At 43.3% G+C, this 15,834-nt stretch overlaps 1 protein-coding gene across 2 annotated transcripts in view; it reads right to left on the reverse strand.

The window, feature by feature from the left end:
- The window catches only part of trpn1 (transient receptor potential cation channel, subfamily N, member 1), a 44,143-nt gene that overhangs the window by 13,113 nt on the left and 15,196 nt on the right, over positions 1-15,834 (reverse strand). For both annotated transcript variants that reach the window (XR_006758974.1, XM_014142698.2), the window contains exons 15-24: positions 15,490-15,606; positions 15,182-15,280; positions 14,617-14,817; positions 14,147-14,245; positions 13,457-13,663; positions 9,350-9,451; positions 9,017-9,115; positions 8,763-8,912; positions 8,451-8,558; positions 2,224-2,421 (exon numbers count right to left, since the gene is read on the reverse strand). Coding sequence is in view for 1 of the 2 variants with exons in the window: in XM_014142698.2 (XP_013998173.2) it covers positions 2,224-2,421; positions 8,451-8,558; positions 8,763-8,912; positions 9,017-9,115; positions 9,350-9,451; positions 13,457-13,663; positions 14,147-14,245; positions 14,617-14,817; positions 15,182-15,280; positions 15,490-15,606 (1,380 nt within the window). In the remaining variant the exon portion in view is untranslated. The remainder of the gene's footprint in view (positions 1-2,223; positions 2,422-8,450; positions 8,559-8,762; positions 8,913-9,016; positions 9,116-9,349; positions 9,452-13,456; positions 13,664-14,146; positions 14,246-14,616; positions 14,818-15,181; positions 15,281-15,489; positions 15,607-15,834) is intronic.

Below are 15,834 nucleotides of genomic sequence, written 5' to 3' on the forward strand. Positions count from 1 at the left end.
GCACTGGAAGCCTACTGCGTGGGGCTGGTACTGGAGGTACCAGACTGGAGACACGCACCCCAAGGCTAGTGCGAGGAGCAGGAACAGGACGTACTGGACTGGGCTGACGCACTGGAAGCCTAGTGCGTGGTGCTGGTACTGGATACACCGGGCCATGAATAAGCACTGGAGGTCTGGAGCACACAACCCCTTCTGGCTGAGTGCTCCCGCTAGCACGGCACTTGCGAGGGGCTGGGATCGCTCGCACCGGACTGTGCGTGCGCATGGGCGAGATCGTGCGCACATCCGCATAGCATGGTGCTCTCTTGATCCGCTGCTCCCCATAATAAGCACGGGGAGTTGGCTTAGGTCTATCACCTGACCTAGCCACTCTTCCCGTGTGCCCCCCCAAAACATTTATTGGGGCTGCCTCTCACACTTGCCAATCTGTGCGTATAATGTCTCATAATGACGCCGCTCCGCCTTGGCTGCCTCCAGCTCCTCCTTAGGTCGCCGGTACTCCCCAGCCTGGTGCCAAGGTCCTGCCCCGTCCAAAATTTCCTCCCATGTCCACGATTCCAAATACCTTTGCTGCTCCATCCTCCGCTGCTTGGTCCGTTGGTGGTGGGTAGTTCTGTCACGTTCGTCGTATGGAGTGGACCAAAACGCAGCGGGAATGTAAGTGCTCATCTTCTTCTTTATATATAAAGAAACGTGATATAAAACACTTAAACAAAACAACGACGAAAAAACAGTCTAGTAAGGACAAAATGACTATACAGAGAAACAACTACGCACAAATCCCATCACAAAAACACCTCTATTAAATAGGACCTTCAATTAGAGGCAACGAGGAACAGCTGCCTCCAATTGAAGGGCAACCCAATAAACTACGCATAGAAATAGAACAAATAGAGTGAACATAGAATTACACTAACATAGAACATTAAACAAAACACCCCGAAACACCCTAAACAAACACCCCCTGCCCGTGACACTTACATCCTCATAACATCCCTATACTCTCCCCATAATGTTTCCATAACATTCCCTTATATCCTCATATCATCCTCATACTCTCCCCATAATGTTTCCGTAACATCCCCTTACATCCTCATACTCTTCCCATAACGTTTCCATAACATCCCCTTACATCCTCATACTCTCCCCATAATGTTTCCATAACATCCTCATACTCTCCCCATAACATCCCAATACTTTACCCATAATGTTTCCATAATATCCCCTTATACCCCCATACTCTCCCCATAATGTTTCCATAAAATCCCCTTACATCCTCATAACATCCCTATACTCTCCCCATAATGTTTCCATAACATTCCCTTACATCCTCATAACATCCTCATACTCTCCCCATAACGTTTCCATAACATCCCCTTACATCCTCATACTCTCCCTTTAATGTTTCCATAACATCCTCATACTCTCCCCATAATGTTTCCATAACATCCTCATACTCTCCCCATAATGTTTCTATAACATCCTCATACTCTCTCCATAATGTTTCCATAACATCCCCTTACATCCTCATACTCTCCCCATAATGTTTCCATAACATCCTCATATTCTCCCCATAATGTTTCCATAACATTCTCATACTCTCCCCATAACGTTTCCATAACATCCTCTTACATCCTCATACTCTCCCATAATGTTTCCATAACATCCTCATACTCTCTCCATAATGTTTCCATAACATCCCCTTACATCCTCATACTCTCCCCATAATGTTTCCATAACATCCCCTTACATCCTCATACTCTCCCTTTAACGTTTCCATAACATCCTCATACTCTCCCCATAATGTTTCCATAACATCCTCATACTCTCCACATAATGTTTCCATAACATTCTCATACTCTCCCCATAATGTTTCCATAACATCCCCTTACATCCTCATACTCTCCCTTTAACGTTTCCATAACATCCTCATACTCTCCCCATAATGTTTCCATAACATCCTCATACTCTCCTCATAACATCCCCATACGTTCCCCATACTGTTTCCATAACATCCCCTTACATCTTCATACTCTCTCCATAATGTTTACATAACATCCCCTTACATCCTCATAACATCCTCATACTCTCCCCATAATGTTTCCATAACATCCTCATACTCTCCCCATAATGTTTCCATAACATCCTCATACTCTCCCCATAATGGTTCTATAACATCCACATATTCTCCCCATAACATCTCCATCTCCAGGTCAGTCTTACCTCTTCGGTGTGGTTGATCTCGGCTCCCTGGCCCAGCAGCACTCTGACCATGGCCACGTGGCCGCTGGCGGCAGCCAGGTGCAGACAGGTGCGGCCCTGCTTGTCCCTCAGGTGCAGCAGAGAGCTGGAGCGGCTCAGCAGCAGCCCCACCACAGACATGTGACCACTCTGGGCCGCCAGGTGAAGGGGGGTGGAGCCCTGAGGAGAAGGGGGAGGGACAGGAGGACGGTCAGTCTGACAGATCCCCACACATATATACCGTACACATATGCTCACACACAAGCTTGCAAAACGCGCACATGCACACAAACATTTACACATAAACCCTTGCACAAAATGCATACTGTCATGACGTTGGCCTCTTTGAGTACAGGGAGGACAGCTGACCCCCTCCCCCCTTTGCACCATCCCCCAACCTACCTTCCCCCACCCAGGCCCTGTGTGAAAGGGTTGTAAAAACTCTAAGAGGAGAATCTCTTGCCACATGGCCCATAGAGAGACACAGGAAATTCTTCCAACTCACAGAATTGGGGAGCCAAGCAACATTTGTGTTCTGGAGAAGGTATGGAAGATTGGTGAAGAATCCAGCTACGAACTGGTCCGCTTGGTACAATTTTGTGATACTCAGAAGAGACAATATAGCCATATCACCATAAAACGGTTTATATAATAGCCTCAGAGATGAGACTTGCATCACATGGTTGTATAGAATGTATTAATAAGGATAAAGCTATTTGTAATACATTGAGATGCTATGTACTGATGTTAATGTGATATAATTATATTTCTGTACCAAGCTTAACTCAGTCATCGGCACGCCCCCAGGTACACAGACAGGACCAGGCGTCATTTGACAAGCCTGTCCTATGGTCACTATAAAACTATACCCTGATTTACATTTCTCCAGACCAGGCCTCCACTCAATTGATGAGTTGGCCAATAGGTTTGACCATCCAACCCATCTACTGAAAGTGAACCATACCACGTGGTTAACTTTTAGACTATTGATACCGACAGAATAAGAACAAGTCTTTGATATTAATTATTAGTCTGCAGCTAAGTAAATTATATCATTGAACGCGAAGACCAACGAAACATCCATTCTATGACGACATTAATGAATGTCGCTTTGAAAGATCCATTCTAACCGAGAGAGAGAGAGAGAGAGAGAGAGAGAACTCTTCAACAGAACGACGCTCCAACAAGGATCCCGACGACACACTGAGCGTAAATATATATTGATTGCAATTGTTCCCGAATGAGTGAGCGTTCAATTGTCAATTGTTAATATTAATGAACTCTGTGTACCTCCTCAGCTGACCGTTTATGACCCATTGTCTAACAGACCAGCCATGCCTGTTTTAGACCACTAGGGCACATTACTCTACCAATTCTTTGTGATGATAATTACTGTTTGTATACTTTCTGTGAATTAATTAGTTTAGTAAATAAATGATTTTAAGACAATTGATGTATGGATGACTCTTAGTAAAGACTGGGTTCGTGCAGATGCAACAATTTACGACGTTTGGAATGAGACTGGACGCGAGGTAAAATACACCATTTAAACCAGAAGATAATCGGCCTATACTATGATAGAATATAATATATAATGTTATAATATAGGAAAATTATAACTTTGTAATCTGACTATTTTCCTTGGTGCCCCGATCTCCTAGTTAATTACAATTAAACGATGAATCAGTTTGATCGCGTGATAATAATTACAGGGAGTTAATTGATAAACATGTCTTCAGTTTAATGGTACCCCAAAGACACGACAATACACTCATGTAAAATGCATTGAGAAAGTATTCAGACCCCTTGATTTTTCCAACATTTTGTTACCTTACAGCCTTATTCTAAAATGGATTACATTGTTTTTATTCCTCATCAATCTACACACAATAGCCCATAATGACAAAACAAAAACATATATATATATTTTTTTGCTAATTTATTAAACCTAAAACACTGAAATATCACATTTACATAAGTATTCAGACCCTTTACTCAGTACTTTGCTGAAGCACCTTTGGCAGCGATTACAGCCTTCAAGTCTTCTTGGGTATGACGCTACAGGCTTGGCACACCTGTATTTGGGGAGTTTCTTCCATTCTTCTCTGCAGATCATCTCAAGCTCTGTTAGGTTGGATGGGGAGTGTCACTGATCAGATATTTTCAGGTCTCTCCAGAGATGTTCGATCAGGTTCAAGTCCGGGCTCTGGCTGGACCACTCAAGGACATTCAGAGACTTGTCCTGAAACCATTCCTTTGTTGTCTTGGCTGTGTGCTTAGAGTCCTTGTACTGTTGGAAGGTGAACCTTAGTCCCAGTCTGAGGTCCTGAGTGCTCTAGAGCAGGTTTTCATCAAGGATCTCTCTGTACTTTGCTCTGTTCATTTTTCCCCTCGATCCTGACTAGTCTCCCAGTCCCTGCCGCTGAAAAACATCCCCACAGCATGATGCTGCCACAACCATGCTTCTTCCAGACATGATGCTTGGCATTCAGGCCAAAGAGTTCAATCTCGGTTTCATCAGACCAGAGAATCTTGTTTCTCATGGTCTGACAGTCCTTTAGGTACCTTTTGGCAAACTCTAAGTGGGCTGTAATGTGCCTTTTACTGAGGAGTGGCTTCCGTCTGGCCACTCTACCATAAAGGCCTGATTGGTGGAGTGCTGCAGAGATGGTTGTCCTTCTGGAAGTTTCTGCCATCTCCACAGAGGAACTCTGGAGCTTTGTCAGAGTGGCCATCAGGTTCTTGGTCACCTCCCTGACCAAGGCCTTTCTCCCCCGTTTGCTCAGTTTGGCCAGGTGGCCAGCTCTTGGAAGAGTCTTGGTGGTTCCAAATTTCTTCCATTTAAGAATGATGGAGGCCACTGTGTTCTTGGGGACATTCAATGCTGCAGACATTTTTTGGTACCCTTCTCCAGATCTGTACCTCGACACAATCCTGCCTCGGTGCTCTACGGACAATTCCTTTGACCTCATGGCTTGGTTTTTGCTTTGACATGCACTGTCAACTGTGAGACCTTATATAGACAGGTGTGTGCCTTTCCAAATCATGTCCAATATATTTTATTTCCCACAGGTGGACTCCAATCAAGTTGTAGAAACATATCAAGGATGATCAATGGAAACAGGATGCACCTAAACGCAATTTTGAGTCTCATAGCAAAGGGTCTGAATACTTATGTAAATAAGATACTTCTGTTTTTTATTTTAATACATTTGCTAAAATAAAAACATTTTTTGCTTTGTCATTATGGGGTATTGTGTGTAAATTGATGAGTTTAAAAAAAATGTAATCCATTTTAGAAGAAGGCTGTAACGTAACTAAATGTAGAAAAAGTCAAGGGGTCTGAATAATTTCCGAATGCACTAGCAATGGTCATCACAATTGTTTATTTATATATATATATTTTTTTGTGTTTACTTTTACCCCTTTTCTCCCCAATTTCATGGTATCCAATTGGTAGTTACAGTCTTGTCTCATGGCTGCAACTCCCGTACGGACTCGGGAGATGCGAAGGTCGAGAGTCGAGAGTCGTGCGACCACTGTGCCACTTGGGGGGCCATCACAATTGTTAAAAGGTTTTTAAAACAATTATAGCACCTAAAACATTTTACTGCCACAGACAAAGAGTTCAGGGATGTTGGTGGTAATTCAGGTATTCAATTAGTTTTCCTATAATATATATTGTAATTCTTATAATTCACTCATATATACATTTTCTAATGGTATCAGGTATTTTTATTTATTTTGTGTTAAACTGAAGAAATTGATATATGCATAATTTGCATAAATACACTGGGGGTATTTGCATATATTAATACATTAACATAAAGCGATTGAACAGGGCCGCAACCATGAAAAACTGTCTCTGTCTAGGTCTACCTGTACTCACCTGCTCTGTCTAGGTCTACCTGTACTCACCTGCTCTGTCTAGGTCTACCTGTACTCACCTGCTCTGTCTAGGTCTACCTGTACTCACCTGCTCTGTCTAGGTCTACCTGTACTCACCTGCTCTGTCTAGGTCTACCTGTACTCACCTGCTCTGTCTAGGTCTACCTGTACTCACCTGCTCTGTCTAGGTCTACCTGTACTCACCTGCTCTGTCTAGGTCTACCTGTACTCACCTGCTCTGTCTAGGTCTACCTGTACTCACCTGCTCTGTCTATGCCTACCTGTACCCACCTGCTCTGTCTAGGTCTATCTGTAGTCACCTGCTCTGTCTAGGTCTACCTGTACTCACCTGCTCTGTCTAAGTCTACCTGTACTCACCTGCTCTGTCTAGGTTGTCTACCTGTACTCACCTGCTCTGTCTAGGTTGTCTACCTGTACTCACCTGCTCTGTCTAGGCCTACCTGTACTCACCTGCTCTGTCTAGGTCTACCTGTACTCACCTGCTCTGTCTAGGTCTACCTGTACTCACCTGCTCTGTCTAGGTCTACCTGTAGACACCTGCTCTGTCTAGGTCTACCTGTACTTACCTGCTCTGTCTAGGTCTACCTGTAGTCACCTGCTCTGTCTAGGTCTACCTGTAGACACCTGCTCTGTCTAGGTCTACCTGTACTTACCTGCTCTGTCTAGGTCTACCTGTACTCACCTGCTCTGTCTAGGCCTACCTGTACTCACCTGCTCTGTCTAGGTTGTCTACCTGTACTCACCTGCTCTGTCTAGGTTGTCTACCTGTACTCACCTGCTCTGTCTAGGCCTACCTGTACTCACCTGCTATGTCTAGGTCTACCTGTAGTCACCTGCTCTGTCTAGGTCTACCTGTACTCACCTGCTCTGTCTAGGCCTACCTGTACTCACCTGCTCTGTCTAGGCCTACCTGTACTCACCTGCTCTGTCTAGGTCTACCTGTACTCACCTGCTCTGTCTAGACTGCCTCATTAATGAATTACTGTTGTTGTCACGTTCTGTTGCATAATTCAACAAGTGTGTCAATAGCAGGATACCCTCAGATTAAAAATCAACAGGCTTGGGTCTAGATTACACCTATCTATACATCCTTTACATTGTTTGTGAGATCAGATATAATATCACTATAATCCAAGTGTTCATTTTTGGAAGTTACTTTCATTTTAGTGCATCTAATTTGTAAACATTTCAACTGTATGAAATTATTACTTTTTTAAATTCCACAAAAAATGTATTCCACAATTCTTTTCTTTCTTGTGATGTAAGTGCCGAGATGATGCGTTAAATCCCAGATGAAGGTTTAGCGTTCTTATAGATGCAACAGAAAGACAATGTATTCCATTGGCCCATTTCAGCCATTACCAGAATGTGTTTGACACGTGTTTGACACTGCGGTCGTAACGTTAACGGTAAAAAACAACAGGCAAAGGTATGAAGAGTAAAAGGAAAGCAATCAACCCAGCGAGATGCCCAGTCCTGCAGTCAAATGACCAAAGTGCCCTCTAGTGGCCTCATGGGAGGAATGTTATTAATATTTTTCATAATTCAATTAAAACACTTTTCTTTTGTTATTTTTTTTCAGAAAATCCTGTATTTTAATTTTCTGTGATTTACATAAAGTATTGGGATGCAAACTAAAACTTGTGTATATTTCAGCTCTATATCTATATATAATTTTTAAGCCCATAACCATGTGTGTGAGGTGTAAACTTTTGTTCAATGTAGATTTGTTTAAGACTACCAAGAAACACTCTGTGTGACCCTGATTTAGCACACTGCAGTAAAAGGTTAGTGGATTTTGCACCCCTCAAACACAGGAAATTGATGCCTGAAAAAGACAGATCCTCAGGTGAGCGGGGCTTGCGCATTGCTATATTCACACATATTGTCACACCCTGACCATAGAGAGCACTTTTATTTCTCTATTTTGGTTAGGTCAGGGTGTGATTTGGGTGGGCATTCTAGATTTTGTATTTCTATGTTCTATTCTATGTTTTCTATTTCTTTGTGTTTGGCCTAGTATGGTTTCCAATCAGAGGCAGCTGTCTATCGTTGTCTCTGATTGGGAATCATACTTAGGCAGCCCTTTTTCCCACCTTCAGTTGTGGGATCTTGTTTTTGTATAGCTGTTAGAAGCCTGCAAGACTTTTCGTTCGTTGTGTTGTTTATTGTTTTTTTCTGGTTCACCTTAAATAAAATTATGATGAACCCAACTCACGCTGCGCCTTGGTCTACCCATAACGACGAACGTTACACATATTCACTTACGCGCATGCGCACACACACGAAAAAAAGCTTACCTGTATGTCTGTCACTTTGTCTGCCTGTACACCAGGGGAGTTGAGCAGCATCCTCACCACACTCTCATGGCCAGACTGGGCAGCCAGGTGCAGGGGAGTGTATCCTGACTGGAGCACACACACACACACACACACACACACACACACACACACACACACACACACACACACACACACACACACACACACACACACACACACACACACACACAATGAAGGACTTTTTATGAAGGACTCTTTTATTCATGGGGGAAGACTGTTGATTTTCTGGTCATAAGTGAGTTGTGGGGTTGGCACTATAAAGTTACCTACCTCTGAAGGGGGCTGCTGCACTGGTATTCCCTCCCCACTGTTGCTGTTTGGGATGCCACTGCGCATGGTGGCCGGCACCTTGGTAAGGATCTCTCTGACAAAGTCCACCTGACCAAAACGGGCTGCTACATGCAACGCAGTCAACCCTGTCTGGGATCATAGTTACACATTAAATCAACATACCTAAACAAATGTATCTACTACAGTATATAAGGTAGTTAACATTTTCTAGTTTTAAGAGTAGGGACAGATACCTTGGAGCTGGTGATCTTAAAGGAGAGGCTTCCCTTCAGCACGTCCATGATGTGTGTGTGACCGTTCTTGGCTGCCAAGTGAATGGCTGTCATCCCTTCCTGGGAAGATGAGAAAGTTAATGAGCTTTTGAATGAATTGATCTGAGCTACTTTTGAATGAATCAATCTCTGCTGAGCTATTCTTTACTGTAGACTGGGTTTTGTATGACACCCTAAAAATGAATTGAATAAATGTAGCTACAGTCAGTAACAGTGCATAATTTCTGGTCAGTCTGTGGTCAGTCTTTGGTCAGTCCCCCCCAGGTGAGGCTGTGTGTTCTCTCCATCACTCACTGCGTCCTCTTCAGCTACAGACGCCCCAGCCTCCAGGAGGACCTTCACCACCTCGGTGTGTCCCCCAGCAGACGCCAGGTGCAGAGGACAGGAGCCATTGGTCTGGGGATGAAGGAAAGTGGACAGAATGGATAAAACAGTCAAGCTGGTGACTAAGCTTATCAATCACCCCTTATCCCTTTGATTATCACATCAAATCAAATTCTATTTGTCACATGTGCCGAATACAACAGGTGTAGACTTTAAGGTGAAATTCTTACTTCCCAACAATGCAGAGTTTAAAAAATACAGAAAATATACATAGTAACACAAGAGGAATGAAATACACAAGAATAGAGCTATAAACAGGGAGTACCAGTACCAGATCAATGTCCTGCTATTACAGGGAGTACCAGTACCAGATCAATGTCCTGCTATTACAGGGAGTACCAGTACCAGATCAATGTCCTGCTATTACAGGGAGTACCAGTATCAGATCAATGTGCTGCTGTTACAGGGAGTACCAGTACCAGATCAATGTGCTGCTGTTACAGGGAGTACCAGTACCAGATCAATGTGCTGCTATTACAGGTAGTACCAGTACCAGATCAATGTGCTGCTGTTACAGGGAGTACCAGTACCAGACCAATGTAATAGTGAAGACATTAAAACTATGAAATAACACAAATGGAATCATGTAGTATCCAAAAAAGTGTTAAATAAATCAAAATATATTTTATATTTGAGATTCTTCAAAGTAGCTACCCTTTGCCCTGATGACAGCTTTGCACACTCTTGGCATTCTCTCAACCAGCTTTTTTTCCAACAGTCTTGAAGGAGTTCCCACATACGCTGAGCACTTGTTGGCTGCTTTTCCTTCAATCTGCGGTTTGACATATCCCAAACCATCTCAATTTGGTTGAGGTCGGGGGATTGTAGAGGCCAAGTCATCTGATGCAGGACACCATCACTCTCCAGTGAGTTACTGGGCCATCCGCACCACCCTCTGTAACGCTTTGCGCTTGAGGGCGATGCATTTGCCATAACAAGCATTTGCCATAACAAGATCTTCGATGGTGCAGCTGTAGAACCTTTTGAGGATCCGAGGGCCCATGCCAAATCTTTTCAGCCGATTCATTGCGCATCAATAAGGGAATATTTTCTCTGTCACCTTCCTTTCCTTTCTATGGCCAGCCAGGCCATTCATATTATAATTCATACACCGTTACAGTACTATGTTCCATTTCAGACAAGAACATGTTGTGGAATTACTGGTCATGCTCTAGATTGGTTTATAAATTACCTATCAAATCCTACACAATGTGTAATGGCGGATGGTTGTAAATCTGAGTCCAAAGAGGTGTGCTCAAGTGTTCCGCAAGGTTCTATTTTGGGCCCACTGTTGTTAATTTTGTATATCAACAACATTGGGGATCTTATTGAAACAGCGGATGTTCATTTTTATGCAGATGATACTGTTCTTTATTCAAGTGGTAGTAGTTTAGCTTTAGCTTTTGAAAATGCCCAAAGAGCATTTAACATCATACAACAGAATCTGTATGATTTAAAGCTGGTTCTAAATTCGGGTAAAACAAAATGCATGGTATTTTCAAATGCCAGGCATGTTACTAATCATGTCATTGCTACATTGGCTGGACATACTATAGAGCAAGGAAGCTCAAGCTGAGAATAGTTTTTATTACCGGCATAAGGCTTGTTTTTCTTTTGAGGCCAGGAAGGTACTGGTACGATGTACATTATGTGCGGAATTAGATTTTAGTGATGTTATATATATGCAGGGCTCAACCACTACCCTGAGACCACTTGATTCAGTGTATCATGCAGCCCTCAGGTTCATTACAAATCAAAACGTATAACACATCATTTTGATCTCTACAGCGCTGTTGGCTGGTCGTCATTGACCTTGCGTAGGGTGAAACACTGGTATACAGTCGTGGCCAAAAGTTGAGAATGACACAAATATTAATTTTCACAAAGTCTGCTACCTCAGTTTGTATGATGGCAATTTGCATATACTCCAGAATGTTATGAAGAGTGATCAGATGAATTGCAATTTATTGCAAAGTCCCTCTTTGCCATGCAATTGAACTGAATCCCCCCCCAAAAAAAATTCCACTGCATTTCAGCCCTGCCACAAAAGGACCAGCTGACATCATGTCAGTGATTCTCTCATTAACACAGGTGTGAGTGTTGACGAGGACAAGGCTGGAGATCACTCTGTCATGCTGATTGAGTTCGAATAACAGACTGGAAGCTTCAAAAGGAGGGTGGTGCTTGGAATCATTGTTCTTCCTCTGTCAACCATGGCTACCTGCAAGGAAACACGTGCCGTCATCATTGCTTTGCACAAAAAGGGCTTCACAGGCAAGGATATTGCTGCCAGTAAGATTGCACTTAAATCAACCATTTATCGGATCATCAAGAACTTCAAGGAGAGCGGTTCAAATGTTGTGAAGAAGGCTTCAGGGTGCCCAAGAAAGTCCAGCAAGCGCCAGGATGTCTCCTAACGTTGATTCAGCTGCAGGATCGGGGCACCACCAGTACAGAGCTTGCTCAGGAATGGCAGAAGGCATGTGTGAGTGCATCTGCACGCACAGTGAGGCAAAGACTTTTGGAGGATGGCCTGGTGTCAAGAAGGGCAGCAAAGAAGCCACTTCTCTCCAGGAAAAACATCGGGGACAGACTGATATTCTGCAAAAGGTACAGGGATTGAACTGCTGAGGACTGGGGTAAAGTTATTTTCTCTTATGAATCCCCTTTCCGATAGTTTGGGGTATCCGGAGAAGACAAGGTGAGCACTACCATCAGTCCTGTGTCATGCCAACAGTAAAGCATCCTGAGACCATTCATGTGTGGGGTTGCTTCTCAGCCAAGGGAGTGGGCTCACTCACAATTTTGCCTAAGAACACAGCCATGAATAAAGAATGGTACCAACACATCCTCCGAGAGCAACTTCTCCCAACCATACAGGAACAGTTTGGTGACGAACAATGCCTTTTCCAGCATGATGGAGCACCTTGCCATAAGGAAAAAGTGATAACTAAGTGGCTCGGGGAACAAAACATCAATATTTTGGGTCCAAGACCATGAAACTCCCCAGACCTTAATCCCATTGAGAACTTGTGGTCAATCCTCAAGAGGTGGGTGGACAAACAAAAACCCACAAATTCTGACAAACTCCAAGCATTGATTATGCAAGAATGGGCTGCCATCAGTCAGGATGTGGCCCAGAAGTTAATTGACAGTATGCCAGGGCGGATTGCAGAGGTCTTGAAAAAGAAGGGTCAACAATGCAAATATTGACTCTTTGCATCAACTTCATGTAATTGTCAATAAAAGCCTTTGACACTTATGAAATGCTTGTAATTATACTTCAGTATTCCATAGTAACATCAGACAAAAATATCTAAAGACACTGAAGCAGCAAACTTGTGGAAATTAAAATTTGTGTCATTCTCAAAACTTTTGGCCACGACTGTACACTGATTTATAAGGCCATATTGGGTAAAATGCCATTTTATCTCTTTCTCTTTTTTAGTCAGGTCGGTAAATAAATATAAATTACGGTCCCATTCTCATTTGCTTCTAACAGTACCAAAAATTAGGACAGGTCATGGTAGTTTTAGTTACTTAGCTCTGTGGTCCTAGAATTCTCTTCTGAACATTTAAAAATTTGATGATCTAGTTTTGTTGGTGGAGTTTAAATACTTGATCGATGTATATATCATAGAAGAGTGTAATTATTTTTAGGACAGCTGTTTTAGTCAAGACTTTTGTGTTTTTTACGTAAAATGTTTTTGTTGTACTGTATGTGTTTTGTTTAATGTTGTGTTAGTGTATGCAAGTTGTTTTGTCTGAAATGTTGTTCCCCCTGCTGCTATTGGACCAGGTCTCTCTTGGAAAAGAGATGTTATCTCAATGAGAAAAACCTGTATAAATAAAGGTAAAAAAACAACAACAAAAAATAGAGCAGCACTATGTGTAATTATTGTGTTATTCTATAACATTGTCATTCTCTATTGTTCTGTTTCCATGTTACATTTTCAGCCAAGCACAGAGAAACAGTACTTCCTGACTCCTTGTGACTTCTAACCCCTGATCTCTGACCTTGTTACTCAGCGTGGTCACTCCCCCCTGTTTGAACTTGAGCAGTTCCCTGATGACTGCCAGGCTGCCCTTGGCCGCAGCGATATGGGTGCAGGTGGCCCCCTTCACGTTGGCCAGGGTGGCCAGCTCTGGACGGTGCTTCAGGAACAGCTTGACCACCTCAGAATGGTCGTTCTCTGCAGCCAGGTGGAGGGGCGTCTGGCCGTGCTGGGGACAAGAGAGACATAAATGAAAGGAAGGATGGATGGATGACTGACTGAATTAACCAATGAATGGATGTATGGATAGGCGGCCGGTAGCCTAGTGGTTAAGCGTGTTGGGCCAATAACTGAAAAGTTGCTGGTTCAAATCCCAGAGCTGACTATGTGGCAAATCTGTCGATGTGCCCTTGAATAAGGCACTTGACCCTAATTGCTCTGGATAAGTGCATCTGCTAGGATGAATGAATGATAGTTAAATGCAACCAGGGGGGAATCTGGCCATGCTGATAGGAAAGGCACAGGTAAAATAACAAAGAAATTAGACCAGGACTTGGTATGTAAAATGAGATTGTTGAAGTTACAACTACAGAGAAATTTCCTTCAGGAAAGATTTACATTTTAATTTGTCTATTTAGCACAGACAAGATTTAAATAGGCACAGACAGCCACACACAGACAAAGGCAGTGTCAGACAGAGAAACAGACTCACTATGTCTGTGGCAGTGATGTCTGCTCTGAGATGCAGCAGGCTGCTGCACACATCCAGCTGTCCACTGATGGCAGCGAGGTGGAGAGGTGTCTGCTTAGTCTGGGGGTCAAACACACAGAGGTTCAGAACACCTTATTTCTCAGGAGTGGACAAATAAAAGTGTTTCTTAAGAAAGAGGAAGATATGGCAAGAGACTTTGCTAGGTGTTTGATAATAACTTTATTTCCCCTGAGCACACAGATTAGCCTTGTGAAACTCGACTGACCACAACGCTCGTTTCGTTTCACTTCAATATAATAGAACAGAATGTGAGCTTGTGAGATCAGGTTAAACAAGGTTACACACAGATGCCTACGAGAATATATATACATCTGCCCCAATAATAACCAAATGTACTCTTTTATTTCCTATGACTAGGGACATGTTCTCAAGACCTCCATAGATGAGGGGTCATTGCTCAGCTCACTGACCAGGGAGAGAGCATCGACGCTGGCTAGGTGTGTCTCCACCAGTTGTCTGACCAGGCTGGCAGAGCCGTTCTGGGCCCCCAGGTGTAGTGGAGTGAGGCCCAGCTTGGTCTTGGCATTCACAAAGGCCTTATGGGACAGCAGAATGTCAGCAATGTCCTCGTGGCCCCGCTCCGCTGCCAAGTGGAGAGCTGCCTTGCCGTCCTGTCGGATACATCAGAGTTGTGTTCATTAGGCTCCAAACGGAAGAAACCGAAACAGGGAGGGACAATGTAAACTTGTCCAATAACAAACCCTAGTTTTGGTTTTGTAAGTGGAGATTTGCCTCGCCGTCCTGTAGGATACATCAGGGTTTTGTTTATTAGGGCACGCAGCACAGACATGACGATGTCATATCTTCTTTGGCTTTTATCCTGCTTGAGTCAAGATGACCACATTGCAGTGACTCAGCAAAATGAACGTTTTACAGCTCAGCAGGCAGTGGCAGAGTTTAAGAGACAGAGTTAAGTTGTGGTACAGTATATTGAATTAGCCAATGGAAAAGTCTGAAACATTCCAGGGCCCTCACCTCATCAAAGACGTCCACCCTGGCGTGGTTCTGAAGCAGGATTCTAACAACCTCTGTGTGACCTCTCTCAGAAGCCAATAACAACGGGGACCAGCCGTTCTGTATGGGCCCACAGAGAGTGCCCTCTCAGTAAAACAATAACACTACATAACCAAAAGGCAGAAGGCAGTTCATGCCACTTCGGAATTATACTCACCCGCAAAATACACATTTAACAGTAGTACAAGTTATTTTACAGCAGTAAACCAATATTTAAATATCATGAGAAACTCTCCAGTAACACCCAAGTAACATAATTCTATCAGTACCTTGGAGTGCTTGTTGACTGCCATCTGCAGGCGACTGGAGGGAACACTGTTGAGCATCTCCTGTAGGATGTCAGTGTTGCCCACTCTGGCACAGTAGTGAAAGGGAGTCTCACAGGACTACAGGACCAGCCGAGAGCAGGGAGAAACAACAGAGTGAGACACAGATTTACCTGTACACCTCAATAACATACACCAGAACATCTAACTACTATTCAGCAACCAAACAGAACGTATTGTACTGTACCTCCATCTGCTGTAGTGTACAGCATTGCTTAAAGGGATAATTCACTCAAAACACATCAACATCACAGTTTTTACTCTATACTGAAAGTATTATCTTGAAAA

This window comes from Salmo salar, chromosome ssa14 (genome assembly GCF_905237065.1).
Source record: "Salmo salar chromosome ssa14, Ssal_v3.1, whole genome shotgun sequence".
NCBI classification, from domain to species: Eukaryota; Metazoa; Chordata; class Actinopteri; order Salmoniformes; family Salmonidae; genus Salmo; species Salmo salar.